Source organism: Tamandua tetradactyla, chromosome 12, assembly GCF_023851605.1.
Source record: "Tamandua tetradactyla isolate mTamTet1 chromosome 12, mTamTet1.pri, whole genome shotgun sequence".
NCBI lineage: Eukaryota > Metazoa > Chordata > Mammalia > Pilosa > Myrmecophagidae > Tamandua > Tamandua tetradactyla.
In genome coordinates this window covers 69,938,452-69,963,995 of record NC_135338.1, presented here as the reverse complement: position 1 = coordinate 69,963,995, position 25,544 = coordinate 69,938,452, and the positions used below count along the sequence as shown (strand labels likewise).

The 25,544-nt window shown below is 38.8% G+C and overlaps 1 protein-coding gene across 1 annotated transcript in view; it reads right to left on the bottom strand.

Annotated features, from left to right (window-relative positions):
* Positions 1-21,942, bottom strand: part of HEXA (hexosaminidase subunit alpha) — a 56,124-nt gene extending 34,182 nt beyond the window's left edge. Inside the window, exon 1 of the mRNA XM_077123872.1 lies at positions 21,638-21,942. Coding sequence (XP_076979987.1) covers positions 21,638-21,890 — 253 coding nt within the window. The 5' untranslated portion in view covers positions 21,891-21,942. The remainder of the gene's footprint in view (positions 1-21,637) is intronic.
* Positions 21,943-25,544: the final 3,602 nt, after the last annotated feature.

Genomic DNA, 25,544 nt, shown 5'->3' with positions numbered 1-25,544 from the left:
GTTAGTAAGGACCACCAAAAACAGTTTGCTTTCAGCTGGCAAGGTCAACAATATACTTTCACTGTCCTACCTCAGGGGTATATCAACTCTCCAGACCTACATCATAATCTAGTCTGTAGGGACCTTGATTGTTTCATCCTTCCACAAGATATCACACTGGTCCATTATATTGATGATATGTTGATTGGACCTAGTGAGCAAGAAGTAGCAACTACTCTAGATTTGTTGGTAAGGCATTTTTGTGTCAGTGGATGGGAGATAAATCAAACAGAAATACAGGAGCCTTCCACCTCAGTGAAATTTCTAGATCCAGTAGTGTGGAGTATGTTGAGATATCCCTTCTAAGGTGAAGGATAAGTTGCTGCATCTGACCCCTCATACAACCAAAGAAGAGAAACAACACCTAATTGGTTTCTTTGGATTTTGGTGACAACATATTCCTCATTTGGGTGTGCTACTCCAGCCTATTTATCAAGTGCCCAGAAAAGCAGCTAATTTTGAGTAGGGACCTGAACAAGAGGAGGCTCTGCAGCAGGTCCAGGCTGCTGTACAAGCTGCTCTGCCACCTGGCCCATAGGATCCAGCAGATCCAATGGTGCTGGAAGTATCAGTGGCAGATAGAGCTGTTATCTGGAGCCTTTAATAGGCCCCTGTAGGAGAATCACAATGCAGACCCTTAGGATTTTAGAGCAAAGCCTTATCACCTGCTGCAGACAACTACTCTCCTGAAGGGGGAGTGCTTCCACCAGGAGAAACAACAATGATTCCATTGAACTGGAATCTAAGACTATTACCTGGTCACTTTGGGTTACTCATGCCCCTGGATCAACAAGCCAAGAAGGGGATTACTTTACTGGCTAGGGTGAATGACCCTGACTATCAGGGGGGAAACAGGACTGTAGTTACACAATGGAGGTAAAGAAGACTGTAGTTAAACATTGTGTAGTTACACAATGGAGGTAAAGAAGAGTTTTTCTGGAATATTGGAGATCTTCTAGGGCGTCTCTTAGTACTACCATGCTCTGTGATTAAAATCAATCCAAAACTGCAACAGCTCAATCAGGCAGGACCATTAATCACTGTGAAACTTCAGGAGTGAAAATTTGGGTCACTCCACCTGGCAAAGAACCGTGGCCAGCTGAGGTGCTTGCTGAGGGTAAAGGGAACATGAAATGGGTAGTGGAAGAAGGTAGTGATAAACATGAACTACGACCATGTGATCAGTTACAGAAATGAAGACTGTAATGGTATGAATATTTCTTCCTTGCTTTGTAATTAGTATCGATGTATTTATACATAAATCAAATATCTTTGTTTTCCTTTTTATTTTATCCCCTTTATCATATGACATAAGCTGTTTTGTTCATGTTATAGTATGTAAGTTGTAAGGTATCAAGTTTAAGAGTGAATATTACCCAAGGATTTGCACCTGATTCTAGACAGATTTAATGCATTTCCAGTTGTACACAGGACTGCTGAGTGTTGTTAGGTGAGGAAAAAATGTGTCTGTTATTTTTTCTATTTAGAGATTAAGTGTGGTTTAAGATGATGTGCATAGCTGCTAAATTGAAAAGGGGTGGACAGTCATGGTCAGGTTCATGTATTCATTTGCCTGGTTGCCTGGTTGGGCAAGCGCTGGCCTGTCTGTTGCTATGAGGACATTTCATGGGCTTAAATCATGACCATGTTGGCTGTACCCACAGCTGATTGCAAATAAGGGGAGCGTCTCCTGCAATGAGTGATGCTTAATCTAATCACCAGGAGGCTTCTAAGGAGGATTTAGAAGAGACAATCATTCTTCCTGCTTCAGCCAGGCAGTTTCTCCTGTGAATTCATTGAGGACCGTCAATGGAGCCACCAGCTCATGGCCTACCCTACAGATCTTGGACTCTTAAATCCCCATGGTTGTGTGAGACACTTTTATAAATTTTATATTTACAGATATCTCCTGCTGATTCTGGTTCTCTAGAAAACTTAGCTAATACACAAGATTACAGTTCTAAGGCTATAACAATGTCCAAACTAAGGGATCCAGAGAAATATACCTTGAGTCAAGAAGGCCAATGTCTGTAAGAAAGGGAAAGCACATGGCTGGCATCTGCTGGACCTTGTTCCCAGTTTTATTGCTTCCAGATTCTGATGCTAATGGTTTCCTCAATAAGCACCCTTCACTTAGCTCCTCCAGGACACAGCTCTGGGTTCTTGCTCATGTGAAAGCACATGGCAATGTCTGCTGGGATCTGCATCTCCAAACATCCATATCTAGGTGTCTGCCCTCTCTGTTGGCACTCCAAGCACCTCCAATGTCTGCATCTATATATCTGTCAGTTCTGAAGCAATTTTAATTTCTCCAAAATGTTTCCTTTTTGAGGGATTCCAGTAAACTAATCAAGACCCACCTGGAATGGGCAGAATCACATCTCCCATATAATGAAAAGGTCACACCCACAGTTGGATGTCATGTCTCCATGGAAACAATCTAGTCAAAAGGTCCCACCCATAACTAGGTTTATCACCTCTCCATGGAAAAAATCCAAAGTTTCAATCCCACAATAGTGAGTCAGGATTAAAAGAAAGACACTACCCCCACAAAATTGGATCAGGAAAAAACACATGGCTCTTGTGGGGTACATAAGAGCTTCAAACTGATATAACTGGTATTTCAACTCTTACAAAAATTCAAGAGTAGAGTTGTATCTTGAGGATACAGTACTGCTGGATTTGCATTTACCCTTGTTCTAGTTTGCTAGCTGCTGGAATGCAATATACCAGAAACGGAATGGCTTTTAAAAGGGGTGATTTAATGAGTTGCTAGTTTACAGTTCTAAAGCTGAGAAAATGTCCCCATTACAACAAGTCTATAGTAATGTCCAATCAAAGGCATCCAGGGAAAGATACCTTGGTTCAAGAAGGCCGATGAAGTTCAGGGTTTCTCTCTCTCATCTGGAAAGGCACATGGTGAACACGGTCAGGGCTCCTCTCTCAGCTGGAAGGGCACATGGCAAATACAGCATCATCTGCTAGCTTTCTCTCCTGGCTTCCTATTTCATGAAGCTTCCCGGGAGGCACCTTCCTTCTTCAACTCCAAAGGTTGCTGGCTCGTGGACTCTGCATCGTGGTGCTGCAGCATTCTCTGCTCTCTCCGAGTCTCTCTTTCCAAAATGTTTCCTCTTTTATAGGACTTCAGAAACTAATCAAGACCCACTCAGATGGGTGGAGACATGTCATCCCCTAATCCAGTTTAACAACCATTCTTAACTAAATCTCATCAACCAGGGAGATGATCCCATCACAGTCCCAAATACACAGCATTGAATAGAGACTATTCTACCTTTAAGAAATGGGATTTATATTAAAACATGGCTTTTCTTAGGGGGCATACTTCCTTTCAAACCAGCACAACCCTTATTCTTACTCAAGGTCTTCATTTCTTCAAGTACTCCAAGCCACTCTATCCTGTCGTTTCCTTTCAACCTGTGGAACTCCCTTCGGTATTTCTTGTAGGACAGTTATTTTATCGCCGAACTCAATTTCTGCTAAATATTTTCAACTTTCCCTCATTTTTGAAGGACAAATTTGCTAGATAAAAACCTGGGGGCTGACAACTTTTGTCAGTATCTTAGTTATCTCATTCCATTGCCATCTCACTTCCATGGTTTCAGATATAAGAAATCAGTACATAGTCTTATTGAAGATCCCTTGTATATCAGAAATCACTTTTCTCTTGCTGCTTTCAGAATTCTCTTTTTATCTTTGACAGCTAATATTCTGATTAGTGTGCGTCTCAAAGTAGGTCTATTAGAATTTATTCTGTTTCGTGTATGTTGAACTTCTCGGACATGTATATTTATATCTTTCATGAGAGTTGGGAAATTTTTAGCCATTATTTCCTCAAATATTCTTTCTGCCTCTCTTTGGTTTGTTAAAGCTGTTACAATGCAATATACCAGAAATGGAATGGCTTTTAAAAAGGGGATTTATTATATTGCAAATTTACAATTCTAAGGCTATAAAAATGTCCAAACTAAGGTACCCAAGGAAAAATATATCTTTGTTGAAGAAAGGCCAATGGGTTTAAAATACCTCTGTTAATGGGAAGGCACATGGCTGGCATCTACTGGGGTCTCTAGCTTCTCATTTGAAACAGCTTCCTTGGGGTGTTTTCTTTCTTCATCCCCAAAGGCTTCTGGCCCTCTGTGCTCTAAAGTTTTTTCCCAAAATGGTTCCATCTTAAAGAACTCCAGTAAGTGACCACCCATTGGTGGGTGGAGATATAACTCCATGAAAACCACCTAATAAGCAGATCTCTCATTAACTGGATCGGTCACATCTCCATGGAAACAATAAAAAATATCCACCAGACATGACATCCAAGGGTGAAAGTCTCCATGGTAGCATGGAAGATGACTCCCAGATATGAGTCTGGCCCTGGCATTTGTGGGATCAACAACGTCATCCTGACCATAAGGGGAAAAGAAGTGTAACAAATAAGGAACCAGTGACTGAGAGAGTTCAAATAGAGAAGAGAGGCTACTCTAGAAGTCACTCTTATGCAAGCTTCAGTTAGACACTGCTACCTACCATAACTTGCCAACCCCCAATCAAAACCATTCCTGCCAATTCTAAAGAACACCTAGGGTATTATATAAGATTCTACAAAGGTTCCATGCACTAGGGTAACTTTCCAGAAACCTACAACCTCCAGATGGGTCCCTGGACGAGACAAGTAGAAATGTAGAAATGTAGAGACAAGACAAGAAATGTAGAGGGGTCAGTCTCTCCAGAAAATCAACTAGTTCCATCTCCTTATTTCAAATTGTCAACAGCCAACATGAAAAAGTTAGAAAGGGAATAGCCCAAATATCCCTAAAGAGTGGGAGAAAGCTCAAAGATGATGGTGGAGTTATACAGAGGAGGTATGGTTTAACAAAGGAGTATGACTGCTGAGTCATTATATCGATATTTCTTTTAGTCTCCAGTATCTTAGAGCAGCTAGAAGTAAAAACCTAAAATTGTGGAATTGTAACCCATACCAAATTCTGATATCTGTTGTACAACTAATTGTTACAATGTGCTTTGAAATTCATCGCTGTTTTGTATATATGTAAAAAAGAAAAAAATATTTCTTCTAGCTTCCAGTGTTTTGGAGCAGCTGGAAGGAAAAGTCTGGAATAGTGGAATGGTAACCCATAACAAACTCTGAAATCTGTTCTGTAACTACTTGATGAAGTGTACCATGAAAATCACTACTTTTTCTTTCTTTTCTTTGTATATATATTTAATAATAAAAACAACAAGAACAAAAAGATCCCACAAGCAATATTGAAAAAAGACTAAAGAACATGGCTTTTCTGGGGGTACAGAATAGTTTCAAACTGGCACAGCCTCTTTGCCCTTTTCTTCTCTCCTGTGACACCTATAATGTATATGTTTCTGTGCTTCATGCTGTCACTTAAATCCCTGAGACATCACTCATTTTTTTTCTAATTTTTCTCTATCTGTACTTCTGACTGTTGATTTTGAATCTTGTATTCCAGCTCGCAGATTCTTTCTTCTGCCTGTTCAGGTCCGTTGCTACATGTCTCTAGTATATTTTTAATCTCTCTTACAATGCTTTTCATTCCCACAATTTATGTTTCTTTTTAAACTTTCAAATTCTCTTTTATGCTTGCACACTGTCTTCTTAATGTTCTTTTGCTCTTTATGCATATTTTCCCTTATCTCCTTGAATTGATTTAAAGATTTTTTTTTTATTTTTATTTTTTATTAACGGAAAAAAAAAAAAAGAAATTAACACAACATTTAGAAATCATACCATTCTACATATGCACTCAGTAATTCTTAACATCATCACATAGATGCATGATCATTGTTTCTTAGTACATTTGCATCGGTTTAGAGGAACTAGCAACACAACAGAAAAAGATATAAAATGTTAATATAAAGAAAAGAAATAAAAGTAGTAGTAATAGTAAAAAACAACAACAAACAAACCAACAAGCAAACAAAAACAAAAAAAACCCTATAGCTCAGATGCAGCTTCATTCAGTATTTTAACATGATTACTTTACAATTAGGTATTATTGTGCTGTCCATTTTTGAGTTTTTGTATCTAGTCCTGTTGCACAGTCTGTATCCCTTCAGCTTCAATTACCCATTGTCTTACCCTGTTTCTAACTCCTGCTGAACTCTGTTACCAATGACATATTTCAAGTTTATTCTCGAATGTCTGTTCACATCAGTGGGACCATACAGTATTTGTCCTTTAGTTTTTGGCTGGATTCACTCAGCATAATATTCTCTAGATCCATCCATGTTATTACATGGTTCATAAGTTTATCTTGTCTTAAAGCTGCATAATATTCCATCGTATGTATATACCACAGTTTGTTTAGCCACTCTTCTGTTGATGGAGATTTTGGCTGTTTCCATCTCTTTGCAATTGCAAACAACGCTGCTATAAACATTGGTGTGCAAATGTCCGTTTGTGTCTTTGCCCTTAAGTCCTTTGAGTAGATACCTAGCAATGGTATTGCTGGGTCGTATGGCAATTCTATATTCAGCTTTTTGAGGAACCGCCAAACTGCCTTCCACAGTGGTTGCACCCTTTGACATTCCCACCAACAGTGGATAAGTGTGCCTCTTTCTCCGCATCCTCTCCAGCACTTGTCATTTTCTGTTTTGTTGATAATGGCCATTCTGGTGGGTGTGAGATGATATCTCATTGTGGTTTTGATAAAGATTTTTTTAAACTTCTTTGATTAGTTGCTCCAAATTCTGTGTGTCTCTCTTCTTGAAGTTTTAATTTGTTCCCTTGACTGAGCCATAACTTCCGGTTACTTAATAAGGCTTGTAATTTTTTGCTGCTGTCTGGGCATCTGATTATCTTGATAAATTTTTGATGGTCAGTTTCTCTCTCTTGTTTTATTGTTAGTTGGCTTTTTGATAAGGCTCTTCTTTGATGCTATTTGATACAACTAATCTGAATCCTTAGAGTAGCCCCCATGTTTGTTTAAATTTTATCAGTTCTTATTTATGTTTCTTGCCCTGGTTATGCAGTTCAGTTTTTTAGACTGCATATTTTGTGCAATTGTTTCACCTCTAGGAGAAAACTTCTGTTCCTCTGTTTCTTCTTCAAGTATCAATCTGTTTGTTTTTCTCCTGAAGTTCCTCCCCAGTGCCTATGATTTCTTTAAATCATCTCCCTCACTTTTACTTACACTTTTCAGTTCTGGAAATCTGCCTGTTTCACAGCTCAGTTTCCCCTTCCCCCCCTTTTTTTTCCTGTGACATTTTCTGCCTCTGGTTTCTTCCCTGTTAGGGAATGCTGCCCTGGGAACTCAGATGGGTTCAATCTAGAAAAGTATGCTTTGCATTTAGGTGGGCAGTCAATAGAAAATGCACTGAGTGCATGGACCTCTTGCTAACAGTTCTGCATAGTCTCTCTCTTTGGTCCTCCTTCCCCACCCCGCCCCCCGAGGGGCTCTTTTGCATGCAGCCCAACCTTACAGATGTGGGCCCCTGTGCCTGGATATAAAAAAGGTTCTAACTTGCTTGTTTAAGTGTCTCCATAATGTGCACCTGTGACAGGAGACACCTGGGATATGCTGCCTCTTCATCACTCCCAAGTTGGATGGTATTGAATGATGAAGAAGGATCTAGAATGGCTAATCTGGGATAAAATTTTTCTTCTTTTGTAGAATATTTTTCTTTTTCTTAGGTTCAGCATTTGTGGAATCCTACAGAATCTGTAAGACAGATTCCTCACAAACATTTACACAAAGCAGCCCATTTCGGGGCAGGGGGAGGGAGGTGGTACATGATCTGGGAATCTAACCAAGGTCTCCTGCATGGCAGGCAAGCATTCTACCACTGAACCATCTGTGTACCCCTTACTTTTAAATTAATATATATAAACTAATATGTTGAGTAAACAAATAAGTTAGTATTACCAAATTATTATGTTAAAAGAGCCATATTCAAATTGGCTTAAAGATAACTAAGTGCTTATGTAAAAACTAATACTCCTAAGTGTAGGAACTAGGAATTAAGGCAAGATTGCAGTACAGGGAGGTGTGGAATTTAGCTAATTCTCAAGAACAGCTAGTAAATAGCCTGGAACCATCTGGAACAACTGTTTAGGGGACATCTGTGACTGGACACACATTGTACATCAGTTTGAAATGGGTGGAAGGGCCAAGATCATAGCATAGAACTGTAAGTAAAGTCTCCAAACTGCACAGCCTGGCACCTCTTCTACACTGGCATGGCAGGCTTTGTTGAAGAAATTTCCCTTTGAGAAAAAGAAGCAGTCTCTATTAGAAACAAGGGAAGATAGCTCAACCAAGCTCCAACTGCGGTTTTAATTTACAAAGTTGGATTCCTGAATACAAATTCCAAGGACAGATTAAACCCAGACCAAGCAGGAAAGGAACCCTGAGGTCTTTCCTGGCAAAAAGCTGGTGGGGCTGATGAAAAAAAACAAATAAACAAAAAACCAGAAGCTTTTTGACATCAGCTAAGCTCAGAATTCTAGAAAACAACTGTGCCTGAAGAAAAAGGGCACACAGAGCTGGGAACAAACTCCAGCTCTTGGCTTGCGAACCTTGGGGTCTGTGGACTGGCTCTGAAAAGGGATTTCTTTCTTTCTTTTTCTATTTAACTATTCTAAGTAGCCATTAGAGAAAGCCTCAGGCATTTTCAACTGTCAGTGCTGACAGGCAAGGGTGGAGTTAAGAGAGATCTGCAAGACATAGCAATCAAGAGAAGGAAATAATTTCTTAAATGGCATATGTGCCTCCAAAAAAGGTGGGAACTCAAGTGGTGGGACAACTTTAGAGAACTCAGACCCCAGGGATTGGAAAAGAGAAATAGCTTAAACTTTCCTTCTTTCTTAGACCCCAGGGATTGGAAAAGAGAAATAGCTTAAACTTTCCTTCTTTCTTAGACACTGCCTCAACTATGCTCCTGGTAGGGACAGGGTCTGCTGAGAATTAAAGGGACCACACCACTGTGGGCTGAAATACCACTTGCTGGGCAGGATAGGAAAATCACTGTCAAGAGACTTCTCAGAAAGTCTGATAACTTACTGGGTCTCATCCTCAGGGAAACGTGACACCTCTTCCTGAGACCTGAGCCTGTCTACTCTGGGAAAATGTGATTGGGGTAGAAAATATCAGGGTAGATACCCACAAGCACACAAAAAAAGGTTCCATTTAGGCTGGGCAAGAACCAGAAAAACAATAGCTGAAAAATTCTGATCACTTAAACAGAAGCTAAGCTAGAGGTATAGAATAAGTTGAACTGAATGCCAAAGAACAGATAGAAAACAAAGCCAAGAAGAAAATCCTAGGTAAAAGAGTGAAAATGACCTCCAGAATACAGGAATCAAGGAAATCAGATGCCTAGACACCATAAAAAATTACAAGTCATACTAGAAAAACAAAGATATGGCCCTGTCAAAGGAACAAACCAATAATTCAAACAAGATACAGGAGATGAAATAACTAATTAAACATGTTCAAACAGACATGCTAAATCAAATAAAAAGGCAGATCAACGAGTTGTATGAAGATATGGCAAAAGAGATGGAGGATACAAAGAAGACATTTGGGCAACCATAAAGAAGAACCTGAAAGTTTGAAAAACCAAATGACACAACTTATGGGAATAAAATGCACAACAGAAGAGATGGGAATGAAGAGACGTACAAAAAGCAGATTTGAAGAAAGGATTAGTGAACTAGTGAAAAGGACATCTAATATCTTACACACAAAATAACAGATAGGGAAAAGAATGGAAAAGGTGAGTATGAGCAGGGTCTCAGGGAACTGAATGACAATATGAAGCAACCAAATCTTTGTGTTATGGGTGTCCTAGAAGGACAAAAGAAGGGAATAGGGGCAGAAAGAAAAATGGAAGAAATACTACTGAAAATTATCCATCTGTTATGAAAGGCGTAAAATTACAGATCCAAGAAGGGCAGCTTGCCCCAAACAAAATAGATATGAATAGATCTACTCCAAGACACTTACTAATCAGAGTGTTAATTGTAAAAGAAAAGAAAGAATTTGAAGGCAGCAAGAGAAAAGCACTCCTTCACATACAAGGGAAACTCGGTAAGACTACGTGCAGATTTCTCAGCAGAAACTATGGAGACAAGAAGGCAGTGGTACAATATATTTAAGATAATAAAAGAGAAACAATAATTCTACACCCGGCAAAACTGTTCTTCAAAAATGAGCGAGCATTTAAGATATTTTCAGACAGGCAGACACAGAGAGAATTTGTGAACAAGAAACCTGCTCTACAAGAAATACTAAAGATAGGACTATAGGCAGATAGGAAAAGATACAAGAGAGAGGTTTGGAGAAGATCGTTAAAAAAAGAATATCAGGAAGGGGGGGTGGGAGATCGAGAGACCAAGAGATTGAGAGAGACAGAGAATAAGATGACATATAAAACCCAAAAGACAAAGTGGTAGAAGAAAGTACTGCCTTTACATTAATAACATTAAACATCTATGGAATAAACTCCCCAGTTAAAAGACAAAAACAGGCAGAACGGATTAACAAAACAAGGCCCATCTATACGCTGTCAGACTCACCTTAGACCCAAGAACAAAATTAGGTTGAAAGCGAAAGGTTGGGAAAAGATATTTCACACAAGCAACAACCAGAAAAGAGCAGGGGTAGCTATAATAATATCAGACAAATTTAGACTTCAAATGTAAAGCAATTAAAAGAGACGATTACTGACACTATCTATTAATACAAGGGAAAATTCATCAAGACATAACCACCATAAATATTTAGGCACTTGACCAGAGTGCCCCCAAATAAATGAGGCATACACTGACAATACTGGGATATGACTCCCAGGGATGAGCCTGACCCTGGTACGGTGGGATCAACCATGCCTTCCTGATCAAAAAGGGGGAAAGAATTGCAACAAGTAAGGTGTCAGTGGCTGAGAGAGTTCAAAAAGTGTCAAGAGGCTACTGTGGAAGTTATTCTTATGCAAGCTTCAGCTAGATATTGCTATTCATTATGGTTTGCCAAACCCCAACCAAAACCATTCCTACCCACCCTAAAGAAGGCATAGGGCTCTATATGAGACATAGGGGAGATTCATGGTTGCCCAGATGTCAGAAGGACTAGGGAGTGATGGCTAATGGGTATTAGGATTTTTTTTTTTTTTTTTTTTTTTTTGGTATAGGCAGGCTCTGGGAATTGCATCTGGGTCTCTGGCATGGCAGTGAGAATTCTACCACTAAGACATTGTTGCACCACCCAGTATTACAATTTTTGATGGGTGATGAAAGTGTCATAAAATGGATTGTGGTGACAACTGCACGAACCTGAGAACATAGTAAAAAATACTGAATTGCACACTTTAAATAGGTGAATTGTATGATATGTGATTCATGCATCAATAAAACTATAAACAATAAAAAATTTAAAAAAATTTAAAAAGTGTTGGCTAATTATGGGTTCTGATTAAGTGAATTCCACATAATTCAGGATTTCTTTTTAGTAAATAAATTGAGATAGAAGTAGATTTAGTAAACCGAAATATTGAATTCTACGGGCTAACTAACCATAAAAGAAAATAACTGATATACCATACTTAATCAAAATTCAAAACTTCTGCTTGTCCAAAGCCCCTATACCTGTTAGCATGGGTAAAATTTTAAAAACTGAAAATACTACCAAATTTTGGTGAGGATATAGAGTACCAGAAACCCTTCTGAACTGCTGGTGGGAATGCCATTGGTACAACTGCCTTGGAAAATGGCCTGACAGCTTCCTATAAACTAATCCCATATCTATCTCATGACCTAGCAATTCTACTCTTCAATATTTATCCAAGAGGAATAAAAACACATGCACCAAAATAACAGTACAAGAATGTTTCTTCCAGCTTTATTATTTAAAAAAATTTTTTTATTGAGAAATTTTCACACACACACTTTCTATACATAGGGCACAATCAATGGCTCAAAATATCATCACATAGTTGTGTATTCATCACCATGATCATTTTTTAGAACATCTGCATCACTCCAGAATAGAAATAAACAGAAAAAACTCAGACGTACCACACACTGTACCCCTCCCTCTCATTGACCACTAGTGTTTCCATCTACTCAATTTATTTTACCTTTTGCTCTCCCATTATTTAATTAATTTATTTTTATCCATATTTTTTATTCATCCATCCATACCCTGGATATAATCAAACACAAGTTTCTCACAATCACACAATTACATTGTAAACTTTATATCTTTATACAATCGTCTTCAAGAATCTATGCTACTGGAACACAGCTCTATAGTTTCAGGTATTTCCCTACAATACACCATAAACTAAAAAGGGATATCTATATAATGCATCTTGACTCTGTTTGAAATCTCTCAGCCACTGAAAACTTTATTTTGTCTTATTTCTCTCTTCCCCATCTTGGTTTAGAAGGCTTTCTTAATCCCATAATGCCAGCTCCTGGCTTATCCCAGGCTTTCTGTCCCATATTGCCAGGGAGATTTACACCCCTGGGAACCATGTCCCATGTAGGAGGAAGGTAATGAATTCACATGCTGAGTTGGCTTAAAGAGGACACATCTGAGCAACAAAAGAGGTTCTCTGGGAGTGACTCTTAGGCCTAATTTTAGGTAAGCTTAGCCTATCCTCTGCAAGAATAAGTTTCATAGGGGTGAACCCCAAGATTGAGGGCTCAGCCTACTGATTTGGTTGTTCCCACTGCTTACAAAGAGTATTAGAAATTCTCCAAATGGGGAAGCTTAATGTTTTCTCCTTTCTCCCCATTCCCTAAAGGGGACTTTGCAAATACTTCTTTATTCACTGCCCAAATTGCTCTAGGATTTGTCAGGGCATCACACTAACCTGGACAAACCAATAAAATCTCACTCCCTATTCAAGATTCCATGTACTTATAGTGTTCAACTGAACTGACCTTAAAAGTTAAATTAGGAAATGCACTACCCACAATATAAATTTTGCATCAAATAAACATGTCTCCCTCAGAAGTTGAGGTTTTAAAATATGGATGATATCATCCTTTACCCAATCTTCTATTATACCTTAGTCTATACAGATCAGCTTTATTCATATCTCTAGTTGAAGTCTGATTCCTTTTTCATCTTTTTAAACAGTTTTTATATGGGGTCCTGCTCATTTTCATAGTTTCAGAACTCTAACTCTGAGTCTCAGATGTCACATAAGTACCCAAAGTTTCTGAGAAAGACCACGTTATATACAAACAACCAACTTTATTTTTAAAAGTAAAAAACAAAAAACAAAACAAAACAAAAATGTAAACAACTCAAACGTTCACCACAGGAAACTGGATAAATAGAATTGGTTATATTCATACGATGGAATACTCCCACTTGGCTTAAAAAATAAACTACTGATATACACAATAACATGTATGAATATCAAAAATATTATGTTGAGTAAAAGAAAACAAGCACCAAAGAGAACATACACATTATATAAAGTTCAAAAGCAGGCAAAACTAATCTAATGGGTGAGCAATGGGTGCCTCGGTGAGAGTGGTTTGGGGGGGTGGTTAACTGGAAGGGAGCATTGAGAAATTTACAGGAGAGATAGAAGTGTTCTAATTTTCACTGGAAGGTTGGTTACATTGGGTTCTAGTTTGCTAGCTGCCAGAATGCAATATACCAGAAACTGAATGGCTTTTAAAAGGAGAATTTAATAAGTTGCAAGTTTACAGTTCCAAGGCAGAGAAAATGTCCCAATTAAAGCAAGTCTATAGAAATGTCCAACCTAAGGCATCCAGGGAAAGATACCTTGATACAAGAAGGCCGATGAAGTTCAGGGTCTCTCTCCCAAGTGAGAAGACACATGGTGAACACAGTCACAGTTTCTCTCTCTGCTGGAAGGGCACATGGTGAGCAAGGCATCATCTACTAGCTTTCTCTCCTGGCTTTCTGTTTCGTAAAGCTCCCCAGGAGGCATTTTCCTTCTTCATCTCCATAGGTCGCTGGCTTGTGGGTCTCTGCTTCTCGTGGCTATGTCATTCTTCTCTGCTCTCTCTGAATCTCTCATTCTCCAAAATGTTTCCTTTTTTATAAGACTCCAGTAAACCAATCAGGACCCACCCAAATGGGTGGAGACACATCTCCCCTAATCCAGTTTAACAACCACTCTTGATTGGGTTACATCTCCAGGGAGATGATCTAATTATATACAGTATTGAACAGGGATTATTCTGCCTTTATGAAATGGGATTAGGATTAAAACATGGCTTTTCTAGGGTATATACATCCTTCCAAACCAGCATGCATTGATATACACTTTTTAACAAAATTTGATAATTGTTCATGTATAACATTATACTATTAAAAAATATAGATCTATGTGTGACTAAAAAAAAAATATATATATATCACAACCAAGTAGGGTTTACACCAGGAATGCAAGGATGGTTCAACACAAGAAAATCAATCAACATAATACAGCACATTGACAAACAGAAAGGAAAAAAAAATCACATGATCACATTGATTGACACTGAAAAGATACTTGATAAAATTTGCATCCTTTTCTGATAAAAGTATTTCAAAAGGTAGGAATTTAAGGAAATTTCCTCAATATCATAAAGGCATATATGAAAAACCCATACCCACATCATACTTAACAGTATGAGATTGACAATATTTCCCTAGGACTGGGAATGAGATACAGATGCCCATTATCAACATTATTATTCAACATTGTACTAGAAGTCCTAGCCAGAGCAATCAGGGAGGAGAAAGAAATCCAAATAAGAGGCATCCAAATAAGAGGCATTCAAATAAGAAAATAAGAAGTAAAACATTCATTATTTGAGGACGACATGATCCCATACTTGGGAAACCCTGAGAAATCTACGAGAAAGCTATTTGAGCTATAAATTCAGCAAAGTGGCAGGATACAAGATTAATGTACAAAAATCAGTAATGCTCTATATACAGGTAACGACCTAACTGAGGATACAATTAATGAAAAATTGCCTTTCAAAATAGTGACCAAAAATAATCAAGTATCTAGAAATAAGCTTAACCAAGGATGTCAAGGGCTTGTACACAGAAACCTATACAACATTGCTAAAAGAAATCAAAGAAGGCCTAAATAAATGGAAAGATATTTATCCTGTCACGGACAGGAAGGCTGAATGTCATTAAGCTGTCAATTCTACTCCAATTTATCTACAGATTCAATGCAATACCAATCAATATTCCAACAACCTAATTTGAAGACTTGAAAAAGCTAGTTATCAAATTTATTTGGAAAGGAAAGAGACCTCAAATAGTTAAAGATATCCTTAAAAAGAAATGCAGGGCATTCACGGTGGCTCAGCAGGCAAGAATGCTTGCCTGCCATGCCAGAGGACCCAGGTTCGATTCCCGGTGCCTGCCCATGTAAAAAAAAAAGAAATTCAAAGTGGAGGACTAAAACTTCCTGAATTCAAAGTTTACCATAAAGCCACAGTGGCCAAAACAACATGCTACTGGCACAAAGACAGAAGTTTTGACCAATGGAATTGAATTGAGAGTACAGCGATAGACCACCAAATCTCTGGTCAATTGATCTTTCATAAGGCCTCCAAATTCACTGAACTGGGCAGAAGAGTCTTTTCAAAAAATGGGCAGGGAGAACTGGATATTAATAGCCAAAAGAACGAAAGAGGACCCCCCCCCAACCTTACACTCTATACAAAAATTATTTTAAAAAGGATTAAATACCAAAATATGAGAGGCAGTACCATAAAACTCCTAGAAGAAAATATAGGGAAACATCTTCATGACTTAGTACAGGAGGTAGTTTCTTAAACTTTATACAAGCACAAGCAACAAAAGATAAAATTGATAAATGGGAACTCCTTAAAATCAAAGGCTTCTGTACTTCAAAAGACCGCCAGAAAGGTGAAGAGGCAGCCTACTCAATGGGAGAAAATATTTGGAAATCACATATTGTATAAAGGTTTGATATCCTGTGTACATAAATAAATTATACAACTCAACAAGAAAGGAAAAAACAACCCAATTATAAAATGGGCAAAGGTTGTGAACAGACATTTTTCCAAAGAGCAACAAATGGCTAAAAAGCACATGAGAGGTACTCACCTTCATTAGCTGTAAGGGAAATGCAACTCAAGACAAACAATGAGCTATGGCCTCACACCTTTAACAATGGCTGCTATTAAACAATCACAAAACTACAAATGTTGGAGAGGATGTGGAGAAACTCAAACACTTATTTATTGTTGGTGGGAATTTATAATGATACAGCTGCTGTAGAAGACAGTTTGGCAGTTCCTCAGAAAACTAAATATCGAGTTGCCCTATGAGCTGGCAATACCAATACTCAGTATATACCCAAAAGAGCTGAAAGCAGTGACGTGAACATATATTTGCACACCAGTGTTCACAGTGGCACTTTTCACAATCGCCAAAAGATGGAAACAATCCAAATGCCCATCAACAGAGAAGTGGATAAACAAAATGTAGTATATACATATGATGGAATATTATGCAGCAGTAAGACAAAATGAGGTCCTGAAGTATATGAAAACATGGATGAACCTTGAGGATATAATGGTGAGTAAAATAACTCAGACACAAAACGATAAATACTGTTATGATTTCACTATTATGATTGTGGTGGAGGTAATCTCAAAGGTTTACACTGTATAATATAGGGGACCTACAGGTATTCAGAAGGTAGAAATGGGGGAAAGTTTACCTAATAAGATTGAACTTAGATGTAAGGGAATGGACAGAAGTCATGGTAGCTAATTAGTGAGGTTATAAGAAACACTGCAATACTAAAGGTGAATATGACTGAAAGGGGATGTATAGTGCCATGTATCCCATAGATTAACTCTACAATTATAAGTTCTCACATGAACTTCAAAAGTTTGATCTTGTACAAAGAGTCAATAATAGAGGGGTATGGGGGAAAACTAATACTGCATGCTATGGCCTATAACAGGTATAAATAATTGGGGGCGGGGCGCAGGGACAAGAGTTAAGAGGAGGTTTGGAGTTTCTATTTGGTGAGGTGTGTTTGTCAGTTATTTTTCTCTCGGGAACAAAGAAATTGTCTAAAATTGAGAGTGTTGATAATTGCAAAAGTAAGTGAGGATGATGTGAGACACTGACTGTTTATTCTGGACATTAGCTATGATGCCCAATGGATGGAGGGGGCTGAAGGGTACAGTGACGGAGAAGCCAAAAGGCAAACTGTGATATATGTATGGAAAACTATGTGGCTTCAAAAAGGAATAACATCATAAGGCACACAGTGAACTGAATGAAACTTGGGGACAATGTGATGTGCAGAAAAAGCCAGAAAGAACAGGAAAAATATGCTATGGTCTGTTTCAGAAAATACTTCTAAGAAAATTGAAGCCCAGATTGTAAGCTCTTACAGCAGCCATATTTATTCTAAAGTTCTTTGTGTATTTCTACATTCTGAGACACTGAGCTATGTGTATAAGCTGGTTATTTCCCTGGAACTTTGAGTACCTCTGTGACACCTAAGATTCAGAGCTTTAGTTCTATAGCTCTAAAAGTCACCACTGCTACATACAATAACAGTTAAGAAGCCAAAAAAAAAAAAAAAAAGATCAGGCTTTAATTAGAGATAAAAACAAAGCTGACCTGGTTAGAACTAAGTTAAATAAGAATACAGGCCAAAAGATGATAGTGTACGTACTCTAGAACTTCACCTACTATATGAGACACCAAAGGCAGAGAGGTTTATTATATCTAGAACCTAAATTTTCTGTAACACACAATCTAAATCAACCTGTGCGTATAACACATTAAAACAACCCAAACACATGGAGCCCAGAAAGGAAAGAGTCCTTGTAATTCTGTATAGTTTAGTGTAATAATTAGATACATCCCAGACTCTGGTGGTCTATAATTAAAAAGTATTGGCAGAGTCCCTTGAGGGACTAGAGAAAATATATGGAACTATTAAACTTACCCATCTGAGAAACCTCTGGTACTCTCTTAAACATTAGGGGCTCCTGAGAAAATATGCCAAACCCTTGATTTTGAAGCTTGCCCTTATGAAACTTATTTCTGTAGTAAAGAAGCTAACACTACCTACAATTATGCCTAAGAGTTGCTTTCAGGAAACTTCTTTGGTTGCTCAGATGTGGCCTATCTCTAAGCCCAACTCTGGAAGGGAAATTATTACCCTCCCCCCTATATGAGACATGACACTGAAGTGTGAAAGTCTCCCTGAAAACGGGGAACATGACTCTTAGGATTGAGCCTGACCCTGGCACTGTGGGATCAACAATGCCTTCTGGACTAAAAGGGGGAAAAGAAATAAGGCATCAGTGGCTAAGAGAGTTCCAATGGAGTTGAGAGGCTATTCTGGAGGCTACTCTTACATAAGCTTCAGCTAATTATTGTTAATTGCCATGGTTTGCCATACCCCAACTAATATCACTCCTGTTAACCCTAAACAACACCTAGGGCTCTAATTACAAAACTTAGAGACTCTACAAAAGTTTCATACACTAAGTTTACTTTTCTGAAACCTATAACCACCAGATGGTTCCTATGCCAGATAAGTCCTGAAACCCAGAGGGACCAGCTTATCCAAGAATATCAACCAATTCCATCCCCCTATTCTATATTGTTGACATCCCTCTTCAATATGAAAAAGATAGAATGTGTACAGCCCAAAGACTGCTATAAATTGGGAGTAGAATCAAAGGAAAAGGAGTAGTTATAATAGAGAAGATGGGATTTAACAAATGAGTACGACTGCTGAATCACTCTAATGCTTTTTCTTTTAGCTTCCAGTGTTTGGGAGCAGCTTAAAGGAAAAACCTGAAAGTATGTAATGGTAATGCATACCAAACTTTGAAATCTTTTCTGTAACTACTTGTTAAAATTTACTTTGAAAATTATTGTTTTTTTGGTATATGTGTTATATTTCACAATTAAAAAAATATTTAAAAAACGATCAGGCCAAATCTAATGAAATCAATCTTATAATATAGTAAAATGTTTTGGGGATTATCTTTGATCAAAATGAAGGTGACCATAGGGAGAAATTCTGCTTCAATAGAAAACTATAACACACTCCTGTGGGTTATTAGACTATGCTCTTGTTCATTGTCTGAACTATTGTGCATACCCTTTGTAAACTGCAGATAACTGCGTGGTTTTATTACCCACCTTTAAATTTAAGTAGACCCGTGATGCTGCTTATATTGTCTATCCTAAATGCCAGTCAGAAAGCCAACTTAGGATCTTTTGTACATTGGGCCTCAAACTGGCAAAAGAGGGATAACACCCCCAATCCCTTGACCTACCATAATACAGGGTTCCATTCTGTCATGAGCACATAAGCACAACTATAACTTCCCCAGGAACATATGACCTGGAGCTAGCACTTATAAATACATATAAGATTATGAAACAACTTTAACACCACCCTCAATGCTCTTCAGACTGTCCAGGCTAAAGCTGACACTGTAGCATCAGTGGCCTGATGGGCTCTGATCCTTGGGCTGGAGATACCCTGACTGCCCGAGAACAATGTTGCTTTGCTGGCACAGTGTTATATAAATAACCTAAATATTTTAAAGGACAATAATAATGTTATTTATTTATTTAAAAGGACAATAAAAAGTAAATAATCTAAATATTTTAAAGGACAAAAAAAGTAATAGTATTTCATGGGTCAGTCAGGCCCAAACATTTCAATGAACAGACCTATTTTTAACCTAGGTTCTTGGTTTAAAGAATATGGGGACAAACTCATACCCTTTGGATTTAGATTTTAATTGTGATTATCAGGCTATATGTTTCTATTTCTTGTTGCACAAACTGTTTCATGATTCTGTTCTAATTCCTTGTCACCCTCAAGATAGATGGTTACTCTTAAGGAAGCTAATCAAAATGAAAATAAAATAGAAATGGAACTGTTTCTAGTGGACTGAGACCAAAAATAAAAATAATAGACACTTTGACTTGGAGAGACAGAGCTGTACTTGTAATCCACATACCACTGAATAAGTAACCCTACTCCAAGGGTCTTAAATGTAATTGAACAGCCACCCAAAATGCAATCAAAAAAGGAAACAAACTCAAAAAATGAAAAGGAAAAAAGGGACAAAACTACTGACTGAGCCTGCTTGACCACCTAGCAAGAAAAGAAATCAGTGGTGTTAACCAGAGTGCCTTGGTCAAGTTCCAATGAGGTAATTGGAAAAATGACCGAAACGGGGGACTATAAAATAAAATAGCTGCCTGCATTGGGTGTTGCTAGGAAAGTCCCCTTTTCTAAGAAATGATTTTCCAGAAGACAAAAACAATTGACCTGCGGTGCGGGAGACATTCCAAGAAAATGAAACAATGGAATGCACTCTACAGAACTGCAGGTAAGTGACACCTGGTGACAAATCAATTTCAGTCCAGAAGAGACAGCACATCAGAATGGACAAGTGTCCCATACTAATCAATGTACATCTGCTCCCCCCTCTGTAAGACCAACCCCTCCCATGTAAAATGGAAACTTAATATCAGCCAATCAGAAAATTTTCTTACTTGCTTTTGCCCTTTATAAACATCCCCCCTCCCACCGCCTTGGTGGAGCTCCCTTCTACTTTAAGGGTGGGCTGCTGCTCGGTTATTAATTATTGAGCATTAATTGCTCAATAAAGCTCTGAGATACTAAATTGTTTGAAAAGTTTACTTTTAACACTCGCCATGAAGGATTCAGAAAAATATGTGAACTACTACACTCAACAGCAGACCTTTTAGCCTTTTAGCCTAATGCACATTACCAGTTGGAAACCAACCTGATGCTAAGATTCTGTTTCTTTCCCTAAAATATGTCACTTTGTCACCTATTTAATGAAATGCTTATAATTCTCCATACCCAATAAGAAATTTTGTCTAAGTAACTTAAGCCCCCCAAACTCCCCAATCCACATCCTCAGCATACACAGCAGCCCAAAACTTCCAGCTCAATCATAAATCTTTGTGCCTCCTTCCAGTCCTGGGCAATTACATCCACCACATCCTTACAGCGGCTAAGGATACTCATTTTCTTGTGGAAGCATTACATGATTTCTCTCACAGTTTAAACATTTACTGGACAACTGCTACGTGTCAGACTCTTTTATGTACTTATGCTTAGGTGAATACATTTCTCATGTTACTAATTTTGGGTGTCTTCTCTGGTCTCCCCAAGCTAGCTCTGGTCACAGCCTCACTAGGCTCCTCTCTAACTTAAACAAGGTCATACACCTCGCAAGACCTCAGAGGTGTTCAGTAATTTAATATCCCGATTGTACTAGTCCTATAGGTAGGCATTTTTTTTTTAGCGAAAACTTAATATCGTCTTGGGGGCGATTTCCGGATAAATCGGGACCCAGAGATCATCTCAGTGAAGGTGGGGTGGGGTGCTCAATCTTGGCGACGCTGAGGCGACAGCTGGAGAAAAATGGCAAGAGGAAGTGGACGGCATGTGATCAGAAGATAGAGTGAAAGCCAAGAGGGGCGACTGGGAGGGACTGTCCCAAGTGAGGCTCTCTCAGGACCTTGGGAGCGAGGAGGGAGCAGATCCGACTCACCTCTGTAGTCCGAGGGGGACCAGGGTCCTGTCCCAAAGAGCAGGTGATGGTAGCGTTGGAAGGCCGCGTCGAGAACAGAGCAGCCCGGCTGCGCTGCCGAACCGACATGGTACTGGAAGTGGAAATTGTCTGGAAAAATGTAGTACCGCTCGTCGGAGGTTTGGATGTCTTGAGGCCAAGGCCATAGGGCCGCTGTCGGCCCAGCGAACACTGCAGCTAGCAGCAGCGAAAACCACAGCCTAAAGCCTGCCATTCCCCGCCGGTCTTGCCTCTCTCAGCGGGCTGGGTCACGTGAGCCCGTGGTCAGGTGAGCGGCGCCCGCGTGACAATCGGCGTGTCACGTGACTGGAGGCGGCTCTTCGACAGCCACCCTCGGGGCCAGAATATTTGTCCTTTCATTCCTGGCATGAACGTGGACCTCTTACTGCGTGCTAGGGCTTCTGACAATGGCTTGATCCTTAAGCGGTTCACTTGCCGGTGGAGTGGTAAATAATTTATCTCCACAGATGCCATGCCTGCAACAATGGAACTACAAAGAGCACCAGACTGTAGAAACACTAGGTGGAGAGGCAGAGTGGGCAAGCGAGAGAGGAAAGTTTCCCAGACTGCCAGACTGGGAGGCAAGAAGAGGTGCGGAGACGGGGGGAGGGATGGTGGCTAGGGGGTGGAGGGCCACTTCCAGGCTGTATGTAAATGATAAGCATTTAATTAGTGCTAATGAAAATTTAGGTTTAAGCCGTGTAGAACTTAGTGTAAATATGCAATACTTGGATCTGAAACTGTGATTGTGATAACTAATTTCTGGGAGTTAAAGAGCAGAGGTAACTTTAAAAGCAGAAAAATGCAGAACTAGAACTACAGGTTGTTGTGATGTGAAATGCTGTGGGTGAGAAGGTAGAGCCTAAACTTCTCTGCTACAGAGGGGAGTTTTTGTGATCTGTTAATCACTGGAAAAAATGTGCACCTTTGAAGTCAAGTTTGGTACATCCCATTGCCTGAATTCCCTGTGGGTGCCTGGCTTTATGGTTGATAATTTCCTAGTTAACTGCCCCAAATCCCCTCACCTCAAACAAAACTTCACATAGCCATGTTTTTATCTACTGCAAATAGTAAGATGTTGTTGGGACTTTGTCTGCAGGATGGAGAATTCTAATAGTCAGGATTATTCTGTGAGCAATAATCATCTCAAAGATTTTCAATTTAAAAGTCTCATGTTGAATAATAGAATAAGTAAAAGGAGTCTATTTTTAATTGGAATTGGAGACTAAGAGCAGCAACCAGAGAGGAGACTCGTGCATCCAGGAAATAGTGGATGAAGGGAAGCAGAGGAGCAAGAGAGGCTTGAGAAGTGGTTACGCTGTCTTCCTCAGCATAGTTGAATCCCTGATTGCAAAAAGAAATAAAAATAATGGGTATTATGAGGTATTTGACTGGTAGGTATTTTTGTAATCATAAAATTGCATTTTATTACTAAAATAAGTGTAAAGATTGGAAAAAAGTTTTTAAAAATAAAATAAAATCCTAACAATTGATATTTAGGTTTTAGGTTCCTAAGGCAATAGTGATGATAGGAAATCAGGAATTATTTCACATATTTAGATAAAGAAACACTGTCTCTCACTTCTGTAACTTCCAAGGATTCAACAAAAAATTTCCCTTAGAAGATTATTCTGCTAGAAAAGGAGCTTGTAGCAGAGGAAATAGAAATTAGTTATCACAATCACAGTTTCAGATCCAAATATTGCATATTTACACTAATTTCTACACTGCTTAAACCTAAATTTTCATCAGCACTACTTACAATGTCTGAGTACTCCACATGTCAGGGAAGCGACTACCTGTCCTAGCGACTACCAGGCTGCTATTACAAATACCACACAATGGGTTGGCTTAAACAGCAGGGGTTTATTGGTTCACAGTTTGGACACTAAAAGAAGTCCAAAGTCAGAATATCAGCAAGGTTTACTTCCTCCTGGAGTATGTAGCATTCTGATGCTGGCTGCCAGCATTGTTGTAGCTTGTATCCCTTCCTTCCATCACATGGTGATGTCCTCTCCTTTCTAGCTTCTGTTACTTCCAGGTTCTTTTTACAAGGGTTTCAGTAATAAGATTCAAGTCCCCCGATGCAATTGGCCACACTGTAACTAAAAATAACATCTTCAAAAGGTCTTATTTATAAATGGGATCATATCACAGGAATGTGGAATAAGATTAAGAATGTGATTTTGCTGAGGCACATAATTTAATATACCACCCTACCTGTGCCAGTTTGAAACTGTTGTGTACCTCAGAAAAGCCATGTTCTTTAATCTTGATTCAATATTGCTGGGTGAAATCTTTTTGATTACATTGTTTCCAACGTATGTTGGATGTAACCCACCCAGTCCTGGGTGGGAAATTTGATTAGGTGGTTTCCATGGAGATGCATCAGAAAACTAAAACACTACCCAGGGTACAAAGGTAGCAAAAGTGAGAATCACTGTCAGAAGAGCCAACTTATAATCAGGTCCTTGTCCTGGAGGATCAATAGTTTAAGAAGTGTTCAGAGCATTGTCAAAGGTTAGAGCAGTAGGTCAAAGTAGAGTTTCAGGACTGAGCATGTGCCAAAGTACCCATGATGTGATACTCAACCTGGGAAGAAAGGTCATTAAAGTAGTCACACAAAATGAAGGAAGTGGACTCAAATTAAGAGATTGTAAAAATTACTAATGAAGGTACTTAGAGATTTTTGTTGAAAGAATACTTCAAATATATGATTACAATCATTCTCTTTCTGACCAGTATATCAATCAGAAAAGTAATGAATGTTAAAAGTTAAAAAAAACTAGTGTCATAATCCGAATAAATATTCAGAGCCTAGCATAAAGATAGCAGCAAAAATTAAAATGAATAAACATTTATTTAACAATATGAGTTTTTGAAATTAGCACATACACATTGCCACCAATTATGACGGTAGAGGAATAACAAAAATATAGTGACACAGATTAGCACAAAATATTTTATTTTCCCTGCTTTTCTTTTTATTAAAGGCAGCTTGTTAAATGAATAAAAACATGATTTAGTCTACGTATTTGTCTTTTAATAAAATAAATTTACATATTAAAAAATTCACTGTCAGAATGTGCCAAGATATTTAGCTCATAATGTAGAGCAGTCTCTGTAGGACTAGAGAGGAGGAAATGACTAATTTTGCCTGATGAAGGCTATCATAAAGGAGGTGGTGACCTTTGAGCTGGCTCCCAAAACATGATTTAGCCAGACAGGGAAGAGGAGCATGGGCAAAGCACAGTGGTGTAAAAAAAAGATGGCCTCTTGAGCGCAGTGCTTATATGGAGAGTGGGAGGAGAATTTGTGCCATGATTGTCTCACCTCCTGCTCTTTGACCATACTCCCTTCTCTGGAAGGCTTTCTCACTTCCCACTCCCCACTTGAAGGTTTAAACTTAAATGTTTCCACCCTGGAAATCTTTGACTTCACAAATCTGGGTTGGATACCTTTCTCTTTGATCCCATAACACTCTGAGTTTATCTCCATCAGAGCAATTATCTCAGAATTGTATGGAAGCAATTTTTTTTTTGTTTGCTGTATGGTGGTGGTCACGTTTCATTCTTTCTCCATGTGACTATCCCATTATTGCAGCACCATTTGCTGAATTTTTTTTTGGGGGGGGTGGTGGGAATGCATGGGTCGGGAATTGAACCCGGGTCTCCTGCATGGCAGGTAAGAATTCTTACCACTGAACTACTCTTGCACCCCCATATCTCATAGAATTGTAATTTCCTATCCATTTATCTATCTTCTCCACTAGGGTAAAGCTCCTCAGGGATAGTTCTGTGTCCGCTGTGATATTATTCCTAGACCCTGGCTTTCATTTGTTTAATGAGTGAATGAAGTCTTATCTTCA